The 23,973-nt window shown below is 43.0% G+C and overlaps 1 protein-coding gene across 3 annotated transcripts; it reads left to right on the forward strand.

The window, feature by feature from the left end:
- The first annotated feature begins 1,933 nt into the window (after positions 1 to 1,933).
- srf (serum response factor) lies at positions 1,934 to 22,331 on the forward strand. Of its 3 annotated transcripts, none has more exons than XM_022743622.1 (8): positions 1,934 to 2,972; positions 6,979 to 7,245; positions 16,827 to 17,067; positions 19,595 to 19,759; positions 19,997 to 20,107; positions 20,708 to 20,905; positions 21,059 to 21,160; positions 21,757 to 22,331. In XM_022743622.1, the coding sequence occupies exons 1-8, from the start codon at positions 2,322 to 2,324 to the stop codon at positions 21,792 to 21,794; spliced, it is 1,773 nt and encodes a 590-aa protein (XP_022599343.1). In that variant the 5' UTR covers positions 1,934 to 2,321; the 3' UTR covers positions 21,795 to 22,331. The 3 variants fall into 3 exon arrangements, with proteins under 3 accessions (XP_022599343.1, XP_022599342.1, XP_022599344.1); XM_022743621.1 differs by having other exon boundaries at positions 21,059 to 21,135; XM_022743623.1 differs by lacking the exon at positions 19,595 to 19,759 and having other exon boundaries at positions 21,059 to 21,135.
- The last annotated feature ends 1,642 nt before the right edge of the window (positions 22,332 to 23,973 follow it).

Below are 23,973 nucleotides of genomic sequence, written 5' to 3' on the forward strand. Positions count from 1 at the left end.
GAAACAAGATTTTCATATTGTGTGTAACAACAGCTGAGTGTAAGTACACCATTAATCTGAGAACCTCCCTTTAATAGGGTCACAAGTAATAAAAACTATGCAGTTTATAGCTGATGTGGGCTGTTATTTGTAAGAGCACCTACAGTCATAGCCCTTCTTTTTACTAGTAAGTCCAAAGAGTTTTCAGATTAACCACTAGAGGGTGGGGTGGTACTTCTGTAGGTCTTTAAAACCTGACCCCAAACGCTTGCCAATTTTTTTTTCTTCACATAATTATGTTTAGAGTTTAATAGGATAACATAGCCTTTTATAGCTGCAAAAGAAACTTCCATTATGAATCCATGCTGTCTTGTGTCAGTGACAGTGTTCTCCTTTCATCTGATAAATGTCATTTTTTTAAAATGTCAGCTTTTATCTGGTGTCCACAGGCAACTTCAGCAGGTCATCATTGATTATGAGGCATCATGGGTCTCCTCTAAATTTTGATAAGAATTTTCCCTGTATTGTAGCCTATGCTGGACCTGGTTGGTGTGCTGCAGCTTTATAGTGATGGATGAAGAGGCTCAACTTCACACATTGATACAGAACCATGAGAAAACTGATTTTCATAGCCTCAAAACCTATAATGACAGCAGTCATTCGATGTGTGTTGTCATGTGCATAGTTTTATGACAAACCGAGGTTAAGTCTCAAAGAAACGTCAACTCAGTCAGTACTGGGATACCATAACAACCTCTTCCAGGTGCATATACACTTTAGTGAGCTCCTGTAAAAGCCTTTATATTTCAATAAATATCCTCCTCGCATCTTTCCAACAAATCTTGGATGAGAAACTTTCAAATACCACAATACATGGCATTTGTTTTAACCTGCCTGGAGTTCCAGTGGGGTGGGGGTTTATTGCATCATTAAGTACTATCAGATCAGTTGCCAGACACACACATAGCTCAATTCACATGTCAGTCTCACAGAAGATTTAGTTAATAGGAAAAGAAGAGGTGTAAATAAGATAAATGGCTGAATTTTATTTAGCTGCTTCAATATGGTGTGTATGCTGCGCTCACTGTAATGACGTACACTACTGGGACACTTGAATAGAACAGAGCCATCTTTAATGTTATTAGTAACACCTGTGTTTTTCCTACTATGTGAAAACGGCCTGCTGTAAAAACTATGCAGGATTAGAATTGATACGTGGCACAGCTACTTGTTTAATACAACATGCATATACATTTCTTTCAAAGAAAGTCATTACAAATAATTATAGGCTCTGCTTGAACAGTGTTGTTGCAATTCTTGAGAAAGTCTGATATAGGCTTAACCTTCAACATAAATACCATGTGATAGGTGAGTATATTCTACTTTTTTGCAGGGGAAAGAGATTAGTAAAAGTAAAAAATAAAAACAGACACAACAGACCTTCACATTTGATTGTAAGAATAATCCTTGACCTTAAGTAGCCACATCTGACTGCCTGGATTTGCCTATACATAGGCTATATCTACTAACTATGACACAGTACAGAATCAGCTCAAGACCTTCAGCCAGCAGTGATGTATAAAAAGATATTCTGGCATAAAAACTTTGGGAAAACATGGGTTTATGACATAGCGCAACCTGTGGGGAATAAAAAGTTGGATGTTCTGTTATTTTGGTGCCTCTGCTTGTCCACTGTGACGTTGTCAGTAGCGCAACCATTTTGGTATTTATTCTAATGAGTGAGTCTTATTGACCAATGACAGCGCTACTCAGATAATCCTCAGCCAATCGATAGGCGACGCTGTGACTCACCAAATAAGGAGAGACAGCACCAAATAAGGAAACATTGTATCTCTTTATAAGGCGGGAAGTAGTTCCTCGGTTGTAATATTACTCCGCTGTCGTAAACACCGCTCTAAAATTAGACATTTTTATACATTTCTGAACCACAGGAAGAAAGATATTGTGACACTGAATGAGTAAAAATGGATAAATCGATATTAGCAGGCCGACAGTAGCGTTACTTTCGGTTCACAATGCGGACTACGCAACATGGCGGAGCCACATCGAGGGCGTTCTTCGCGTTTTCCTTTTTGAGAAAGTGCTCAGAGTTTTGGAAATAGAGGAGGAGGGTGAACCAGCTGAGCCGGGGTTGAAGGTTTTGGGGGCAGCATCACTTTCGAAAGTTTGTTTCGGTTATTTCCTGGAGTCTCCAAACTATCTCCTGGACTGGTTTGTTTACATTTTGTGGCCGAGGCGTGTGTGCGTTTTATCAGCCACTTACGACACAACGCGCTCCAGCTTTTTTGGCTGGTGTTTAGAGACTCGGTCCAGTAAATAGAATGTTACCGAGCCAGGTTGGATCTGCACCATCTGGAAACGGCTCAGCTTCAGGCAGGGGTACCACAGGACACGGTTCGGGGGTTGTCGGTAGCGGGATCCGTCCCGTTTTGGTCAGGGCAGGGCAAGCTTTAGCTGGGGTCAGCGACAGCGCTGGTGCTGCCGGGCGACTGGGGGAAAGAGACGCCATCGGGATGCTGGGGGCTAATGGTCCAGGGGGTCCGAGAGGTACGAGACCGGGGAACGGGACAGGGGTGACACCTCTACAGACCGCCGTCCAGGGAAACATGGTGGGGTTGAACACGGGAGTTGTGTTGCCTCACGGAGCCCGGTTCGACCCGGACAGAGAGAGTGCTCCGCTCTGCAGCGGCTCGGATAATGACTCGGACTCGGGAGATGATGACGACCCCGTGGGTTCACTCGGGGACAGCAGGAGAGGGGTGAAGCGGGAGAGAGGGGAGATGGAAGCTGCGGTGACGGGGCAGGAGGTGGGGGTACCTCCTGGAGGTTACGGCATGGTGCCCGGAGGGGTCGCCGGGGCAAAGCCGGGAAAGAAGACACGTGGGCGCGTAAAGATAAAGATGGAATTTATTGACAACAAGTTGAGACGCTACACGACTTTCAGCAAGAGGAAGACGGGTATTATGAAAAAGGTGAGTCAAATGATTGCCTTTGGATCTCATCCAACTACGTAACATTTGATTAGACTGTCACTCAGATGTTGCTTGGCCTACATATACTGCAGTATAATCTATGGCGCTTTGTGTTCATTACTTCATGGAAAACAGTGTCGTAGATTACACCATAATTACCTGTATAATCAGAACACCTGTGGGAACAATTGTATTGGTAATTATGATAACCACCAGAAACTAATGAGCTGCAGTAAATCTAATTTCAATTTCTTTCTCAAAAGACAAACAATAGTGGCACAAACTGACTGGATGTGAGGAAGTCAGAGCATTTATGACAGGCCACGGGCTTTAAATAAACTTGAGCAAATGACAAATCTATTTATGACCATGCCCACCCCCAGCTATGGCACAAGCATGGCCACACACACACACACACACACACACACACACACACACACACACACACACACACACACAGATTTCCAGCAGACTAATTCATACACACATAGCCTAACACCTTAGTAAACTGACTGACAGGCCTAGAACCGTCGGAGGTGGTTTCCATCGGTAGCCATCAGTGCACAGGCTGTTCCCTCTGCCACTGTGAAGCAGGGCTTTGCTTACAGGCAGCAGCCATGTGGTAATGAGCAGCAGCGGGCCTGTAGGTGCCAACAGCTGACCCAAATCAGAGGACAGTCAAAGAGCACTCAAACAGAAGAGAGAATGCAGGGACTGTCTGTGCATGCATTATGGCAGTGTACATTGTGGTACAAACCTCATACAGTTTTGTTTCAGTTTTGTCCGGTCTGACAGACAAGCAGCTGTCATTAAAGATGGCACAACTTGCTGCATGGTAGTCATAACTGCCCCTGTACTGTCTACTAAGTTCAGCACTGAGCCATATTTCACTGGAAATGCACAAGTCAACCACACAATCGCTGTCATGATAAAGTATTGCTATGTGGCATTTGGCGTCAAAGGCATCCAAAGTTGATTATTTGGAGATGAGGTCAGCTGTTGACCAGAGCCACAGCAGTTGTTTTGCTGTAGACATGGCTATTTTTCATTATGACTTTAAATAAACACTTGTAAGCCATGCTTTATTGTAGTGCAAGAGTTTATCTGTCCTCATGTTACTTTGAAGCGCCTGTACTGTGTACTCTTTTGTATTTCTCTCTCTTTTTTTTTAAATTTTTTTTTATTTATTTATTTATTTTATATATCCCAGACTGTTGTCGTGGAAACTGGGGTGTCTTTATGTAGGCTCTTGGCAACATGAACACTATTTGACACACTGTGGGGATAGAGATTTTGAAAATGTTGCCTACACTATGTCAGCCATCATAGAAACTGACAGGTGGGTGGAGTGGGAAGATTCATAGTAGACTGGTTTCAAATCGGTTTCAAGGATGAGCCTCGTTTCATTTGAAGGATGTGGTGAGTGAAGTCTGTGCCCTCTCTTCTCCTATCTGCCTTCGATCATGTGAATGCTTTCTCAATACAGCATTATTAGTGTTTCACAGGATTACTCAATTAATATTGGTGGTTCCTGTTTTTGGTTCCATTATTTGTCCAGAAAAGGGCATGTTTCCATTTTAGCTCTTGCAGTAACCATGCTCAATAAACAATTTTTTATGGAAGACACGTTGACTTGTCATGGCAAGAAAAGCACAAGTGTAACTAACAACATAAATAGTGGTTCCATTCAATTTAGGTTTCACAAAAACCTATGCAAGTGAGCCAGCACGCAGAACGCCAGGGCTCTGAAACTGGTTTACCCAAATGGAATGTAGTCATTACTAATGTTATTATTTACACATTGGCTTTTATTGCGTACCTTGACAAGTCTAGTGCTGACACAATTGGTTAGTTAATTGATTGACCAAAAGTTAATCAACAAACATTTTTGTTAATTGATTATTTGTCAAATGATCAGTGGCTCCAGCTTTTTAATGTGAAGATTTGTCACTTTTCTAATATAATTTTGAATGTTTTATTTTAAACAGTTGGTCAGAAGATATAAGCAATTAGAAGACTCTACCTTGGACTTGGATTAATGATTAATCACAAAAATTAATATTTAATCTATAATGGAAATGATCATGAGTTGCAGCCCTGGACATGACTGAAATGAAAAGGGCCTCCAGTTAGGAATGCAGTCAAAACTGTTGTCATACATACATTTCTGTCAATCAGCCAATTACTTTCTAGACTAATTGTCTCAGCACTACAATTACCACAAGCCACAATTACTGACTTTGCACCCTTACATTGCACTCTTGCTTTAGGTCACTCCAACAGATGTTATTGAGGGATTTAAACTAGTGCCTGTTTAGACACATGACTTTGGGACTAAAGTTCTAGCTACATCAGACAAACAACAACAACAAGACAAAATTTGAAAAATAAGGCCACATGGATAACAAGCCTTGTTTTGTTTTTGGTTTTTTTGTCATTTTTGAATTTCACAACTGTATATATCCATGTTAGCGTTTGTGAGTATGTCTTTTGCTCCTTCTTTAGGTGATATATAGGCTTGACGAGAAATTTGCACGTTGCAGAGGAACCAATTACAGATGGAGCTGACCCCCCAACACACACACACACATACACATACACACACACTCTGCAGTCATGAATATTTATGAGAAAATCAGCAGAGCAAGGAAACTTATTAAAGCATTGTGTAGGTCTAGTTTGTGCCGCCACCTAGCACACTTAAGTTGACAAATTAGTCCTTCTCTGTCTTGGACGCAGGCCAAACATCAGACTCTGTTGTTAGACACCACCTCTGTAGCCGCTGCACAGCCAATCAAGGGACACAGTGGACGAGGGTGACTAGAGCTGTAGTTCATTACCTGCCTCTGTAAGGCTGTATTAGCAGTGGGTGAGGTGAATTATACAACCAGCCAGAGGTTACTTCAAAACTATCCTTCATTACACATAGAATAGCTCGACATTATAGAAGTTTGAAGTGTTCAGGTGTAATAAACACAGTATAGCATTGAGCATTTATAGCAGTCGCTGGTCATCATTGGCCTTTCTGTTCTCTGTCATCACATTATCACACACAAAAGGCAATTATGTGGTCAGCTTCAGCCAGCATGTGCCCATATATAGAGGATTGGACTGATACGACTTATAAGGAAGATAGTGTTTAAGAAGAGTGAGCATGATGTGGTAGACTATGGTGAATGCACAGTTTTATAACGGCTCAATAAAATCCTTTTAATTTGAATGTGATTTGTCTCCTCCTCTTTGCTCCGTCTGACAGAGTATTACGCTCCAGCTTACAATTGCACATCTATCAGCTATCTCCGGCTGCGCTATGTGCACCAAGGTGATGGTAATGGTACTGTGCCTTCATAGCACCAGAAGCATCCTCCACATAACTGATGACTCATTTAGATAAAAGGCCTTCTCAGGAGTTCACTCTGAGTGCTGTGTGAGTGTGTGTGTGTGTGTGAGTGTGAGCGAGAGAGATGAAGTTGAGTCTCATTGTTGTCTGCATGCTGTATAATGAATGACAAGGCAGGCAGAGCGTGATGGTGGCCTCACGTTTCACAGCCAGCTACCTCTGGTGTTAAGAATGATTCCTCGTTTCCGCCGTCAGGAGTGGGTTACTACCACTCCCCCTGCCTGTGCAAGCCAATCCCCTGCTGCAATCAGTCTCTCAGCTATATCACACTCTCTATTCTGGGAGCCTTATCTCATGTTATTTTAGCTTCATTTGTGCTATACGTCAGAGTTCACCACAGGGGTATTTTGAAACACCTCACTCTGTTATCAAAGAACTGGGGATTACGTTAAGTAACTCAAAGTTTTCTTGGCTTGAGAATTTTTTTCCTAGAGGTTCATCTTTGGAATCTCTTACAGTCCCTCCTCCGTTGAGATTACTTTGTGTATGGTGGTGTATGTGTATGAAGGTAATCCAAGCCCTAATTTGGTGAACGATACATACATGAAGTTTGAAAGGACCATTCACTCCGTCAGATACTCACACTTTCTTCTTTCTCTTTCCCAGGCCTATGAACTCTCCACCCTGACGGGAACCCAGGTTCTGTTGCTTGTGGCCAGTGAAACTGGTCACGTTTACACTTTTGCCACCCGCAAACTCCAGCCAATGATCACCAGTGAAACGGGCAAAGCCCTGATCCAAACTTGCCTCAACTCGCCGGATTCACCACCACGCTCTGACCCCTCCACGGACCAGCGCATGAGTGCCACAGGCTTCGAGGAGACGGACCTCACCTACCAGGTGTCGGAGTCAGAGAGCATGGGCGACACAAAGGTGAGAATCAAAAAGTGGAAAGGTCTGCTTCTATAGACAAAAGTTAAGAATGCACTCCATCTCTTTTGGGTAAGATCACAGTGAGGCTGCAGCTGTGAATCTCCAAAATTGCATGCACTCATTTCTGTACCTGTCACCACAGCCCATTTCTCTTACATTCAGCAACAGTGGTGCTGGAGTTAAAGTTTTTCTGACTCACTGACTATCTGCTCTCTAATTGCAGTGCAAATTTTGAAAATAAAAAAGAATGGATAAAGTACCATAGAGAGTCACTAATGGATATATTGGGAAATCTCTCCAGAAAAGGCTCGACAAGCACACGAGGAGAGCAAATAAATCAAACCCACAAGCAGCTGCAGAAAAAAAATCTTTGTCCTACTGTAAACAGTTCTGAACTTTCAGCTGTTATAAGTGAGGCCTCTGTGTTGGGCTTGTGGTTTGGTTCACCAAGTCATTTTTTTTTTTTTTTAATTAGACCAAAAAAGCCTTTGGTCCTTCAAAGGGTTCGAGACTGAGGGGAGAGGCAGATAAGATGTGGGGTATTATTCTACTCAGCTAAAGGGAGCTGACTACGTTTTACCTTTCTGACCTCTCATTCAGGAGACCCTCTCTTAAAGATAAATCACAGCAGGTCTGGGGTGTATTAGGATGAGAAATATGCAGCCTGCTGTATGGAGGACTTTGGTGTTTATCTTTGATTTTGGGATGGTGCTGTCTTCACTGAGCTAGTTAAACAGAGATTATATTTCTGAGAATATTGGAATATTGGAAAATAACCATGACAGAAATTCATTTAGGACATGATAGGTTTTTAAAAGATGAATTTATGCAGTCTTCATTGTTGTGTCTTTGTATTTCCCTCTACGTTGCTGCGAGTGTTCTTAAACTTTGAGTGTTTGAGAGTTGAGAGTTAGAAGTGGAACGATAAATTAATCAGCAGACACACTTCAGCGTCCACACCTTCGTGCAATCACGTGCTGGAAGCTGAGATTCCCCCCATTCTTTACACGGCTTAAGGACGCCCCTTTGAAGACAGACACTTCGAGGCCTGTTTGCCTGCGTGCCGTTTTTACAAGGCACTAACTAACACGTACCATACACCGTCAAGGATGGGAGATCAACCTTTGCACGTTAAGCCACTCTCATGCCCGCTCTCCTCATTGATAAAAATTAGATTCTGCCTCTGTTGCCATATATGGTATGGTTTCCCTGCCTGTTCTCTTGGCTGAGGCCCCTCACATTCCTTATAAGCTGCAGCTGTCTTTGGAGTCCTGTGATTTCTTCTCCCCCCCCCTCACTCATTTAGTGATATGGAGGGGGGAGGTATGGATGTAGATATGAGTGGGTGGAATGGAAACATTTGAACGATACTTTACGTCCCGTTTCATGTGATGTCTGTTTAGGTGGCTGTTAGTTGCGCTCTGACCTCTGCCCCCCACTGCAGTTAGTGGGAGTGTGGGAGTCCGACATGGCTCCCCCTGAATCCTCCTCACACGAGGAACCAGTAGAAATCGTCATTGTGTTGTACATGTCAGAATCAGTTATGCTGTTATGACTCGGGCATGGCAGGTGGACACGGAGGTTTTCGATTCTGAGGGATCATATCCGTGCAGTAGATCTGTTGCGTGATCGCCGTGTGCACCTCTGCAGCATCTGGACACTGTTCATCAAGAGAGTAGTATGTCATACATACAGTCCACGCTAGTCTAAACAGTTCAGAGTTTGCGATGGCTGGTGGGGGAAGTGGAGGACATTTTGGAGACGCACAAGAGCTTGAAGTAAAGTAGACTCAAGAAATCAAGTGACAGTAGTAATTCTGGGGCTTACATGGTGATATATATATATATATAAAAATATTAAAACTATTTAAAAAGCTATTGGTAATGTAACTAGGCATCCATTTTGAAAGAAGATAAAGAATTAGCCTGCCACACGACCACCTGTAAACACCACAGCATGTCATTTTGGTATGGATTGCACAAACAAGATATAAAGTGTTAATTAGTGAGCTTTAGAGGTGCTGGTAGATGGATTTTGTTACCTTTGGACGGAGCCAGGCTAGCTGTTTCCACCCGTTTCCAGTCTTTATGCTAAGCTAAGCTAACCAGTTGCTGGCTATAGCCTGATGTTGATTGATTAGTCTTTAGACATTGCAGTTGATCCTCTTCTCATTTGTCTCGATGCCGAGGATGCTTCTTTTTTTCCCAAAATGTCAAGGTTTTCCTTTTTAATATTGTGAATAATATTCATTATATTTAATATTGTGAATAATGGGCTAATTGCTGCCACAAGCTGTTTCATCATTAAGTTTTAGTGTTAGTCCTTCAGCATAATAGCATTGTCTAACATGTGACATCATGAATGAATTAGCTGTCCAGTAACGGGCCGGCAGTTCCTTCTTTCCCTCAACATAAGCTCTTCCCTACACCTGTCTGCGGGAATGCACCACTAGCTGGGCTGTTGTTGGTCTTCGTTTCTGAACCTCAATGTGGGAAAACACGGCATCTGCTCTGGAAATGTTGTTATATTTTCCTGAACTATTCACCACAATTAGTTTCTAAATAAATTTTAAGGCGAGAAATGGGCCGTGCAGTTTCGGAGTCACGCTTCGTATCACACCACAACTTGTTTTCATAGCTGATAGCTATGTGTGAGTGTTTGTTAAAGTTTGAGACTTTGAAAAGGCCTGTGAGTCACATTATTATCATCTAATCATCTGCTGATTGGTGTGATGCATGGCTACATGGGCTGAACTCCTTCTTGAGTCTGCGTCAGACCTGACACTGCTACTGAAAATTGAGCTCTCGGGATCATAGTGGAAAGCATGCACTTCTTTCTCAAAACATCATTTGGCATATTCGTTCAGCAATCATACCGGGAAGAATCATTATTCCATTGGGAGTGCCTTTAGCTGATCAGAGAGCAGCGTTAAGATGATAAGTCATTAAGTTTAAGGTGTGTGACTCACTTTATGTCTGCAAAACCCAGCTTTTCTATTACTATTGCTCTCTCAGCTGAAAGCAACACATTCAAGACTGTTCTCTAAGGGCTGTTTGAATGCATTTTGGGAAATATATATAAGTCTGGTGTAGAGGTGAGTGAGGTATGTTGAGGGGCAACTAGGGTGCACCAGAAATTAAAGGCCAGCACTTCACCAACTGGGCAGATTTGTATCTATTGTGCCTTCCCTGCATCCCCCAACAGATCCTTGGATTGTTTACAGCTGCTTCTTAATATTAGACGAGCCGAGAGGGCAGATGTTTTTATGTGTTTCGGGATTATTTTTGGAAAGGGATGGCAAATCCCACAACTCCTGTTTTTGCTCAGAGGATCCATGTTAGCACTAAATTCTAAGTATCGCAGTATCTTCCTCCCTCCTCCCTCCTCTCACTTTCTCTCTCCTTTCCTCCCTTTGCTCCATCCCTCTCTCTCCCTCTCCCTCTCTCTCTTTCTCTTTCTCTCTCTGTCTTCCCTGCTGCTTTCTCTGTCAGTGTTGTTGCTGTTTTAATCCTGTTGAAGTTTATTTGTTGCTCTTCTCATTATCACAAATGACATTTCCATTGCCACTGTAATGTTGTAAGAAACACTGACCTGAAAACTTCCAGACTGAGGCCGCTGTCTTGACCACCAGCTGACATGTTTGTTTTCCCTGCGTTGTGGCTCTTTAGACATACTGCGGCAGATTTGACAGCCTCGTTATTCAACATATTGTACTCCCATGAATGTGTATGAATTTGATTTGGTCTCCCTAGAGAAATAACACTGATTTGACAATTAATTGAGTCTTAACTAGGGGGACTACGCTTAAATAGATAAAGTGTTTATCTTTTTACAACTGTCTGCTGTTGTTCTGTCTAACTGCTGTTGTAAGGGCAGAGTGGTGGCCTGAAGTAGGTGAGCAGAGAGAATCACTGAGATATTGGAAAGTTAATTTACTCAGATATGTGCTCTTATCACAGGGCTGCCGCTGAGCAGCGAGGCGGTGGTGGTGGTGGTGGTGGTGTCTGAGGGATTCTAACGGTGTCGGCAGGGAGAGCAGCATGTTGGCTGTGTTAGAGGGGGAGGAAAGCAACGTTATGTCACCCTCCACCCCACCACCACCACCCCCACCCCGTCTTCCACCCCCTTATTTTACAGCAAGCAACTGGACAGGTCAGCCGCCATTGGCTGCACCTCCTCCACTTGGGCTGCCTTGCCTTTTTTAGCAGTCCCAAATGGAGCTGCAAATTCCATGTTGCTGGCAGGGTGACAGACTGGGAGATGGGAGCCAGCAAATGGGAGATTAGACGAGGGCCAGCCACCAGTAAACTGCAACACTGGACTGGCCTGCCAGTTGTCACCTTCAATTTGGAATGATTAATCCCTCCATGAATAGGGAATCATTTGTGTCCTTCTCTTTTTAATTATTCTCTCATTTCCTCTTCCTTTAAAACGAGGTCCTTCATATGATGTCTGTGAATGTAAGAAGGGCAAATGAGGCTTTTATTCTTTTACCATATATAGAACTCCTCAGAAGGCACAAAATTTTGGAAACCAGCATATTGAAACAACTCTTAAAGAGAAAACATTTAGTCACCTTTGAGTTTTTGAAGCACCACTACCAAAACCTAACCTTAAAAGTGTGTAAATGAGATCGCTGGTGTCTTTCACGGTTGCGATTGTTAAATTCTGCTTCCTGATCCTTTTCATAGTAGGATTTCTCATATGTTGACAGGACAGTATGTATAATACTTAAGATCTCTCTGTTGCTGGAGTAAAATAATGTCCCTCTCTGCTAAAATGTATTACATAGCATGTTATAGAGGGTGCTCTCAGAGGCTGTGTAGTCTAGTCTGGAGGATTCATTGCTTATTCCAGACGACTCAGCCCTCCATTCGCACGACTATAAATTGTGACTTAATTTTTTATGCTCTGGTATCTCATTATACCAAGTGGAGTGTTTCCCCAGGTCGTGCTCTTTTTTTCTTTTTGTTTCAAAACAAGGAGGAACAGGAGGGAGGTTGGTTTGAAAACGTGGTTAAAAGGGGGAATCTGATATAAATCTGCGAGATATTTAAACCAACTGTACTATTTCCTCTCAAGCTGATTTATTATCATAATGCAGAATCAACAACCCAACTCACCTAGTATCCAACAAGTAGTAATATATAATATTATAAAATAATAAATATACTGTAGGGCTGCAATTTGCTAAATAAAAGATTATTAGCTTTAAAAGATGTCACAAATGCTCATCAAAATTTCCTGAAACCCTGGGTGGCATCGTTAAAGCACTCCGGCCAACAGAGAGAAAATAACCTGCAAACCATTTGTTGATTAGTCAATTATTTGTAATAATTGACTAATCAACTAATTGATTCAGGTTTAATATAGTATATTGCGTAATATACTGTACGTATGTTCCAGAATGACTGGAGCTGGTTTCCATTTTTACTCATGGAGATAATATGTATTAGTGTGTACGAGTGTATCAGAGGGAACAGGAGATGGACAGGACTTTAGGAGGAGGCTGTGGCTACATCACGAAGATGATTCTCTGCTCTCACTTCTGGTCTGAAGGAATGCATTACACCATTGCGGCCTATGTTTACTATGCACTGCCTTGACTCTGAACTAAAAGCCAGCGCTGTTTATAGACTGGCCAGTTGAACAGGAGACACATGGAGATGGTCAAACAAAGCAGTAGGTCAGTGGAAGCTCTCTATGTAGGTCACCGAGATTGTAGCACTTCCAGTAGGCTCTTAGATCACCACAGAGGTTAAAACCTGGATGCTCAAAACTGGTTTCACCTTCTGAGGCAGAACTGTGCTCCGAGTATAAAGGTATATATTTCTCCACTGAGCAGTGTGACACGGAGAAGCTGGAACACAGTGACCTTGTCTCTGTAGAAAGCTGTGTTGTCTTTTTGACAATTGAAAAAGATGACGCGACTCGGTCGGTTTCCGGAGCTCAGTTGTTCAGTGGTGAGAACTGCTCAGCATCAGATGGCGGCTGTCTTTGCACGTGGCCTCCTGCTGCCTCAGCTGGCCTGCAAGGGGTTAATTCCCCCTCAGAGGTGCTCAGGTTTCCCGCCAGCTGTCTGTACTCTCAGCTGTCTGTACTCTCACCCCCATCCTGTCCCCTGTCCCGTACCTCACACAGGTCTGACTCTGCTTAGTCTGCCACACACAGACACACACTCTCTGTTACCACTGTGGCTACAATGTGCTACTTGCTGCCACGCCGCTGTTAGCTTTCTTGACGTACGTTATCTAATGTGGCTGGAGTTTTCTTCTGCCTTCATTGGCACTATCGTCTTCTTCTGGTACCATCTTAAAGATTTTTTTTTCATTTTTTTTACCTTGTTTTTTTGTACCTGTATCATGACGTACAGTAATATCTGTAACGCCTCCGCCAGTGTAGAGTTGAGTAGTCCCCCATTTGTCTTGTGAACATTAATGAAACAACCGTCACTTTAACTCAAAATCTGAAAGTCTCCCGGGAGAATGAAGACGTGGTGACAGCTGTGTCACAGTCTGACTGTCAGCAGTCACTGTGTGATGAATAGCAGGGCTGAAAGTTGTATAGTAAATGGATTGTAGGTTGTTGTTGTGTGAATTTATTCAGTTTACCCTTTTGGTCGAAAGGGCAGAACAACTGTGAGTCCTCGGTGTAGCCCTCCCCCTCCAACTTTCCAGCTGCTGTTTAACTAAAGAGGTAAAGGACCTTGGACCGTCAGAACCCCTCAGCAGTGCCTGGGTCTGAGCGGCAGACGAGCTAACTAACTGCTCAGCACTCTGTGGCTCTGTGTTTTCCTGTTGATTCAGAGCAGCTTGTATAAGACAACACCTGCTTAGCCATCTGTATGCCTAGAAGACTCTGAGTTCGCTGCAACACCCTTGATCATTTATTGGTTATTAATTAAGGAAAAATGCCAAACATTGCAGAGTTCTATCTCCTTAAAGGATTTTACAGTTTTTTATTAATGTGAATTTGGACGGTTGTGGACCAAACAACCCATCAAATTAAACTCCTACTAAAAGATTTTATTGAATACCAAGATGCGAGTAGACTGCAATGTGGCTGAAGACTGGGAGCTTGTCTGTACAGTAGCTCCACCTCCATGTTTGCATGATAGTGTGTGGTTGGACAGCCTTATCAGTTGAGTCCATGCTGGATCCTCCAACTCTCACCCATGTAATCAGTCACATATAAAAACCAATAGTGCTTTACTAAGAGAGGTTGGCCTTGCCTGCTCACACGCTACCTTTCTGTTATTCATAATGAAAGTGTCAGAATTTCAAGCTTAGAAGTTGTAACACAGCTCATCCTCTTGCTTTCTCATAGTAAGCCTGTCTGTTGGGACACGAGGTTTCGTTTCCAGACACTAAACCTGGATCATTCACTCACTATTTCTGTTACACTGTTGCACTGTGAAGAGTGATTTGCATCATGACACAAACTTTGTCCCAGTTCCGAGGCTAGGACACAGCCACCAAAGATATGTCCCTTGTAGGACCTGATTTAAATACTGACCCTGCACCTTCTCCCCAAATAATATTGTCTAGCATCAGAGTCAAAAATTATGGTTTTCAACTTGTAACATCAAATATCAATCAAATAAGGCTGCCCTCAAACAGCCAACAAAGTGTAACTCCAGAGTTTTGAGTGCGAGTTGAGAATACATGATGTACAACTAACATATAGTGTACCAGGTTAACGGTAAAGACAGTGTAACTTGCACTTCTATGAAGCTGGGATGACTCAGAAGAGACAGACATAAAAAGAAATTGTCAAAATCAAACCAGGAGGACGGATATCCAAGATATCCTGACTGATAGCCCCTAGTGTGGGTCAAGCCCAGTCAAGCAATACTGGATCCTACGTTTCCCATAAAACATTATTTCCTCAGAAGATGTTATGAAAATGTTTTCACAGACTGAGTTGTACTGTCCATGACTATTTAACTACAACAAAGAGTGGAGTTTATGTCTGGCCTCCATTATTTACATTGTGCAATCGATTTTTTTATTTATACAGTTCGAGTGATTGCCAATGATCCTGGTATTTCTTTAAATATATTTTTGGGCTTTAGTAGATGGTATGTGGTAGAGAGCAAATAGGATAGGAGAGGGGGGGGGGTGACATACAACAAAGGTCCCTGACTGGACTCGAGTGCGGGATTGAAGAGGGGCACTGAGGACTGCAAAGGACAGACGGGGTTGTGTCCTCCAAATTCAGGGAAAAGAAAGCTGCATCCGGTGGAGCCTCTGAAATGGGACAGGTTATGTGATTTTCCCATGTACCATACAAATGTAGAGAATCAGAAGATCCAGCCTCTAAAATGAGAGTGAGCACATGTATCCTTGATGCACTCGCATGCAGCTGGTTTCTATGTTCGAAGCCCCCCCCCACTTTGCTTCATTTCATACTGTATAAATGCACATCTGTATTCACATACAATCACCTGGAATCAAACCCTCCAAGAATATTGAACCCACATAGAAATGCAAACTCTTTCATGCCTTCTAATGTGCTGGCCCATTCCCATTCTGCTATTACAGATCATTAGTATCACGTGATAAGTGTTTTTGTAAGTGCATAGAAACAGGCATGGTGGGTTTAGATGTTCTTTATAGTCCCGGCCTAACGCCTACCCTGCTCTTATCATGCAGCCCACTCACCAACACATACTGCTCTGCTGTTCAATGGATGTTCACATTAGTGTGTGTTTTGATGTTACATCTCACCTCCTTTGATCTTAAGTAAATGCGACCATCTCACCTGTCTGATTTCTGCCCCTTTTTACAGATGAAGTAACATGTTCTGTGGTCAGTTAGTTGTTATAGTAACTCGACAAAATACAGAAGGGCAGAAATGATTTCTGTTCCTCGTCAGTGGAGTTAGGATTCGCAGCCATGTTACTACAGCTGAATGATTTATAGGTCTTTCTTATTGTTGTGTCACCATCTTATATCGAAATTCATTGTTGAAAACAATTTTTTTTCTCCAACTTACATTTTAGACACTCAGAGAAACGCTCTCACTTTCTGCACTGCTTTGTATTTTACATATGGATGCTATTAGAGGGGTCCCGGCCTGTTTCTCCACCCTGTTCGTGTGATTTGCCCTGAGTCTATTAAAGCCCACTCTGGTTTCTGTCAGCCATCCATTGATCCCTGAGCATACTGCAATTATTAAAGACTTCTCCTCCTGCCTCCCCTGCTTTCAGCTCCTCAAAGAGGAAAAGCCCCATTAATGGTGTTGTTTTAGGTGTCCTCATGTGAAACTCTCCCTCTCATGTTGCTTTTACATGCTCTATTTATTTATTTATTCATTTATTTCTTTATTTATTGTTAGCAGAGTGGAGCAAGTGCTAATGTGTGGAAATACTAGCAACTTCCAGGTAGTCATAAATACCATAAAGAGGTTTCACACATCAAGTTCAGTTTACTCATCAAGGTAAACCTGATGATGTCTTCAGGTTTACCTCGGATTTGACTTCAGACTTTTTATTATCTATTTTATTATTTATTATCATCGTGTCATCAAATGGTCTGCCTCTGTCTTCCCTGCTCACAGCGTTTGCTTCCTCCCCACAGGATACACTGAAGCCGACGTTCACGGTAGCCAGCCTACCAGGCACTACCAGCAGCTCCCAGTCCACGGTACCCACCACCTCCACCACCATGCAGGTGAGCAGCGGGCCCTCTTTTCCCATCACCAACTACCTGGCGCCCGTCTCGGCCAGCAGCAACGTCAGCGCCAACGGCACCGTCCTCAAGACTGCCGGTGCCTCCACGGGGGTCATGCAGCTGCCCGGTGGCTTCACTTTCATGCCCGGTAGGTAGGGGAGCAAAAACATGGGGTGTCTTGTCCTCAACATCCAGATCTATGTTGCAATTCTTAATTCTTTCTTCTTCTTCTTTATGGCTTGTTTATCTTACCGCCATCCTTTAGAATCTAAATGAGACTTCTGCAGACCTTTGTGTTTTGTTAATGTCACCGTGTTGTATAGTTTATTAGCTAATTAGAATTTGAATGCCATCCCCCCGTGACCTCAGCCGTCATCTCAGGGGGTTTGTGCCTCTCTCTCCAAGCTGTTCACGTCACACAACAGCTCTTCATAGCCCGTCACTAACACTCAGCACCCTCGGTTTTTACAAAGCCCCCCGTATCCAGGAAAGCCATGTCTATTGGCGACTGGCCCTGCCTTTGATTATCACTTGGGGACAGGAATAATTAGATGAGAGGGACACAATAGACCTGGCAATGAGGGTTGAAGAACACGGCTCCTAATTAGTCATGAATATTCAATAAAGGATCAGTGGCTTGTGCTGAAATTATAATTGAGGTGTACTTTGTGGAGCTGGAGCCTTGTGACAGAGTGGTCCTGAACTAGACATGACCCTTCATTAAGGGGGACCTCACAGACACACTCTGAAACACAAGGGATCAGTGCATCAACTCAATTGAGGACGTTGGGGCAGCAGCCTCTGATGTGGGGATCCCCAAAGTGTTTCTAAATTGGTTTTCCCCAGTAATTATTTATTACACTTCCTTTTCATGGTGCATGTGCTGGGAAAATATTGGATCTACATTTGGGGGGGGCTCCAAGAGGGACCTGTGGAAGCCAAGAGGTCACGATTCCCCCAAAGACATGAGGAATATTTGAATTTCACAATAATTTGATATTATCCCATCTGTATAAGAAGCTCAGTGCGCTGGACCATTTATCTGGACTGTCCATGACATAAACAGGCTGGCTGACACTGAAACTCTGACTGATGCAATCTCTTTCTATTGTGTAAGTTGTTGTTGTTACCATGTAGACAAGAGTCCGTGTTGCACGTGTGAAGCCGAACAGGCCCAGTGCTCGTCAGCCTTTTCTCAGTCCTGGCAGTAATGTCTCTAGTGAGTTGTTGCAGTGTGTTGGTTGACAGCGCTCTGCCACAACCGAACGGACGGACACATGATGCCCACCAATGGGTCCTATGTTATTTTGACGGACAGCTGAAGGACAGCCAGGCTTCTGTGTCTCTGTTCCCTTTCCTCCCTTTTTTTTTCTTCCATCTTTCTCTTCCTTTTACAAGCTTCTCTCTCACCATCGCTCTCGTTCCACCCTCTCCCTCCCTCTACTGCTCTCTCTCTTGCCCACTTACTCACTCCCTCTCTCCTCTTCACCACCTGTCTGGCACATAGCAGCAATGCCAGGTGGAACAACACACCCTCCCACACTCAAACCTCCTCAGCTGGCAGCTTGGAAGGGCCTGCCCACCCGACTGCAGCAACTGTCTATAATGAAGCATATGACGAAATGTGAGGGCGTAACTCCACAGTCATGTGCCCAAATGAAATATCTGTCATTTGTTAAGAAAAAGCAAGTTGAAAATGGAAACATCACGCAACATTTGCAAAGGATTTGGGGCTCACAAAATGATGCACATCTTAAGAATTTTAAATGTCACGTCACAGATTTACAGATTCATTTTTACATCCTTTAAGAATTACTAGAATATACAGAGAGCTTTAAAGTAAACAAAAATGTCATTGTGCTGTCCAATCACTTAATAAAGTCGTACAGTATGTGTCACTTGACTCAAACTTTAACTTACAATGTAACACTACGTTAAATTAGAACGTAACACCAACTTAAAGGCACCCTGTGGAGGTTTTGACCACTAGTAGTGCTATGGAGCAATGTGTTTAACAGTGAATCCCTGTTTTATGCACATGCACAAGGATGCAAAACCATTTGCACGTGCACGCAGGCAGTGCAGTTCACATCCTGCCGTAGGGTTCTGACAAGACAGTTGGTGTCGGTAACGTGCCAGCAAACGTAGCAATGTGCCAACAAAGGGGAAGAACATGTAGACATAAAGAAATGTACAATAAATTAAAATGAACTTCACATTTAGAAATTGGCTTTGCAAATATTTTATGAGGAAGAAAATGCACTCAACACAAGTAAACAACTTTTGTTCACTCCACCTTCAAAGATCTAATACTTGAAAATTTAGAAAAAAATCACTCAAGTTGCTGCTTTCTTTGTTGCACTGCAGTTACTGTATGTTATCCTCCAATCATATAGACTAATAGATAAATAATATTCAATAATATTCCATTTTTATCAAATGTAAAAATATTTTTGTGAACCTTGCATCCCTCACTAAACAGGGTTCATCTGCTGCCATTCTCTTTCAGTCTTGAGCAATTGAAGATTGTAGAAACGTTCACTGGCTGAAATCAACTGAAGTTATTTGCACTTTTTCAAACTGTTCTATCCTTTCGCATTTAGTCTTATCCCCCCCCCCGCCCCCGTGTGTATGTGTGTGTGTGTGTGTGTGTGTGTGTGTGTGTGCCTCTTCAGCAGGCACTCCTCTCCCCCCTGGTACCCCCACCATTCCTCTGAGCCAGCTGCAGCAGCACTCTCTGGCCCTCCAGGGGCAGCATGGTCAGACCCTGGCCGCCGCCCAGCAGCCACAGCAGGGACAGCAGGCTGTATTCCGCTTCCCTGCTGCTGTCTCCCTCACAGGTGACCTGCTCTGCATGCTGCCACCACTCTGTCTGCTTTTACTAATCACAATCATATCTTCACTTCTTAAATGGCTGCTGCTAATGCTACCTCTTCTGCTGTGAATGATAATGATGCACCTTATGCTAGTAAGTGCTACTGTATGCCAACCCCACTGCTGCACCCCCAATGCAGGGGTATGTTCTACTCCCTGTGTGGGGAGTTTGATGACTTACTGTAGCCGCTGTGTGTCTCCAGGAGCGGGGGTTCCCCAGCAGCTTCAGGCTATCCAGGTCCACCCCAACACCCAGTCCACCTCCAACAACGACAGCAGCCCCGAGATCTCCCACACCTCCACAAACTCCACGGGTAGGTCAGATCCCCTCTCTGGGAAAGACTCTGCTGTCCTGTCTCTTTCTGGTTGGATTAAAGTTTCTTTAACCTCTCTGTGGATGAGAATTTGTAGGTTTTTTTCAGAGAATCATATTCATTTAAAAACTATGTACGTAAGTGCTCCAAATGGTGGCAGGAGGTCACCAGAAAATAAAAGTCAAGTATCCAAAATTAATGTAATCTAATGACGACATAGTAGCATTTTAGTTTCACTTGTGCACAAACCCACGATCAGAATTTTAGTTTGGCCTTAAGATGCGAATATACACCGTCTCCGTGAGTGGAGATGGTGTCCTCTTGTGTGTTGCTGTCCCACTTTGTACCACACAATAGACAAAAGTGTTTTTTTTTTTTTTTGCTCGCAATATTCTGTGTTTCATTCTGTTCTTGTTTGGGTTGAGCTGAGTCCTAAAGCTAAATATTGTGGTGCTGCCTCACTCGACATAAGTAGGAGTTAGTAGTTGAATTTGGATAGATATGAAGCGCCATCTGCTGGCCTACATCTGTGCACAGCTCTTACCGTGAGTATGACGAGCTTTCTTTCCCTCCCCCGCCCTCCCACCGCTCGCCTTTCAGCCACGGTGAGTCTCCCAGCAACCATCGTCACCTCGTCGGTGCCAACGTCTGTGGCGGGTCACATGATGTACCCCAGCCCCCACACAGTAATGTACGCCTCCACGCCGGCGCTGGCTGACGGGGGGCTGGCTGTGCTCAACGCCTTCTCCCAGGGCACCTCGGCCATGCAGGTGTCCCACGCACAGGCCCAAGACACAGGTGAGACACTGATCTACTCTCTTTGAACTCTTTCCTGAATGACAGAGGAGGATTAATATGTAATTTGTAAATCAATTCAAATTAAGATAAATACACTGGTTATCCTGGAGAGTTTGCTGATGGAAAATGATGTTTTTTTTTTATTCTCCACAGGTGCTGTCCCTCAGGTGTTCCTCACAGCACCTCCAGGCACGGTGCAGATACCTGTCTCAGCGGTGCAGCTACACCCAGTACGGCAAGATCTGCATTTTACAAGTGAAACTCTCATATTCCCTATGCAACCAGCATGCCACGTGACCGCACTTATGCATCCTAACAGAGCACTGTCACACAGAGGCCGCAGGGGTTATTGCCTGTTGCCTCTTTGTCTGAATGTGGATGATCAGCCGGCATCTTGTATTACCTGTGATTTGCAGCAAAATACACATGCAGTAGACTAAACAAAACACCACTGTTACAGTGCATGGAAACCAAACGTTTGATGTTTTTATTTACTTTATAGAATCCAGTAATGAAGGAAATCATAGGGAATTACTTATTGTAAGATAGTGTAAAATATGTTGGTATTTTTTGAATATATACAGCTGGAAAAATCCCATAAAACGATAGGTTATAAAAACACACCTGTCCTATTAATGTGAATTTCACACTACAGAATATGATTTCTTAGAGTGAGCATCTTAATTGTTACAGGAAACATGATCTATTACAGTGTTACATCGCTCCATGATAAACAGCATGCAGTTTAGCAGGATCTCCATCTGTGCTGGGTGCTGTGTGATGTGATGACTTGTGATTGGCTGTCTGATAGGCCCTGTACTCTCTGCTGACGTAGCTGCATTGTGTTCCAGATGGTGATTGGCCAGCAGTCGAGCGGCAGCAGCAGTAACCTGACGGAGCTCCAGGTGGTCAATTTGGACGCCACACAGAACTCGAAGAGCGACTGACAGACGGCTGGAGCTGTTTAACACAGCAGACCCAGGGACTCAGACAAACAGACAGACTGACTGACATCTCTATTTATTGATGCCTTCCGACAGTTTCACATCACACTTCTGAATGTGACTTTAAAGAACATATATATATACACACACAATCAAGGGCATATGTGTGGCTGACCCTTATACAGTATACAGTATGTTTTGGTATATAAATATATATATATTCGCAAATGCATAGGAAATATATATCACTACATCCATCATCGGAACCTATTTTCTATGCCGTTAGATGGTGTCTTTTTTTTTTTGTGTGTGTGTGTGCGCGTGTGTTTTTTGAAAATGTGTAATTACATGTACACACACTGCAAGGTGCCACAGCTTCACACCAGCCAAAGAGACATTTGTTTGTCTGAATGTTCCAGTGTGAGCAATTTGTGCACAAGCGTGTGTCTGTGTGCGCGTGCATATCTGGGGTTTGTAAATGGGCGGGGGAGAAGCTTATTGACTTAAAAAAAAAAAAAAAAAAAAAAAGAGGGGGGGAAAAAAAAAAGACACATTTGGAAATGTACATATTTTTTTTAAAATTGAAAACTCGTATTTTTAGCCTGGTTTAGTTTGTGCAACGGCATGTAGTTGTTTTTTACGTAGTGGTTTTGTATGTACATGAAAATGATTTGCATAAAGAAAATGAATTATTTACATGTATATGTAAATTAATTTAATATACCATCATATGTTGCGATACTGTCATGCTGTTGGGAGCTTTCACTACAAGATGGAGAAAGAACGCTGGATGTTTTTCTACATTTTTTTGATTGTGGCATTTGTAGGACTGTCCCTGAAACAGTATCAAGTACCTGGGTCACAAAATGTAAACATAAGATATTTATGATTTGCTGTAAACACATACTTCGCTTTAGCTGGGAAGCTTTCGGTGCATCTGATGGCATGATTGTTAAGCATGACATCAGTTTAGCATGAGATGTTTCCTAATGAGGCCCTGACCTGGCACTTTGAGTGTAGAAATTGTTTAAACTATGACAATCTGATGGAAATCATTTTCATTTATCTCAACTTTTAGCATAATGCTATCTACATGTTCACCAGTGTTCACACACAAATGTGAATACAATTCTAACATTTAAAAAACTTGACTGTCACACACAGTTAATATCCTTAAGTGACTTGTTCACTTACTTTGAAGTGTGTGACTTGTTTCTCTGGGTAAAAACCTGAGCGTGCCAAACAGGTTTTCAGGACATCAGACAAATAAATGAACTCTATGTTGTCTAACGTGATCCACTGTAAACCTGTTGTTCTGATTTGCCTCCACCAGACTGCAGAACTTTCATTATGTGATGCTACTACTGACTTGAGTCAGGGCATTGGACACAAATCTCATTTAACAAGACAGTGTATTAGACCTGGCAATTCCACTTAACACTGCAATCAAAGCATTAGTGTTTCCTCTAATGGAAGTACCGTGTTATTCACTGTTGTCTCAATGCTGTAATATTAAAACGGTAATGACTATGAAGACTTTTAGGAGAACAAGGATCTCTTAATTTGGAAAGGTGACTTCAGATATTATACTCCTTTAACGAGAACTGTAAGACCACAGCTGACTGCAATCTCAGTATGTACCTCAGCAATCATTAAGAATGAACAAGAGTTATTAGACTGAGAGCCTTCTTTCTGCACCATAGTGCCTCTTTTCCGTGGCTGTTTCCTAAATCACTGCAAGGCAAGGGAAGTGTAGGATTTACTTATTTCCAGACCACCTCACATGACTTTGGACCTGTCATACAATCCTCAGCTGTGCCCGGAGAGTGAGATTTTTGACTCATTTCTACAGAATTAGCTGGATGACTGAGCATGGCAGGCTGGAAGCCAAAGAGAATCTGACACAGGATAAAGTACCCATGCTGACTGCTGTTCAGTTACTCACTGGCGAGAGAGGTCATTTTCACGCTCGATGTTCTCTGGTATGTTCCTGTAGGCTACATGTTGTCATGTCATCCTGCAGTGCTGTTTGAATACAAAAAAAAAAAAACTCACACGATGAAGACTTTCAATTGTCCCATTTTATCTGGTGGTTGAGAAGAAAGATTTTTTTTTAAAAGATTA

This window comes from Seriola dumerili, unplaced genomic scaffold (assembly GCF_002260705.1).
Source record: "Seriola dumerili isolate Sdu_G_001 unplaced genomic scaffold, Sdu_1.0 BDQW01000073.1, whole genome shotgun sequence".
Lineage (NCBI taxonomy): Eukaryota > Metazoa > Chordata > Actinopteri > Carangiformes > Carangidae > Seriola > Seriola dumerili.

What these genes read in the sequence shown, in the direction of transcription:
- srf (XM_022743621.1), top strand. Translation starts at nt 2,322, where the DNA reads ATGTTACCGAGCCAGGTTGGATCTGCACCATCTGGAAACGGCTCAGCT. An exon ending in TGGCTTCACTTTCATGCCCG is followed by an intron (nt 17,068 to 19,594) that starts GTAGGTAGGGGA and finishes GTGCCTCTTCAG; the next exon opens with CAGGCACTCCTCTCCCCCCT. An exon ending in CGCACAGGCCCAAGACACAG is followed by an intron (nt 20,906 to 21,058) that starts GTGAGACACTGA and finishes TATTCTCCACAG; the next exon opens with GTGCTGTCCCTCAGGTGTTC.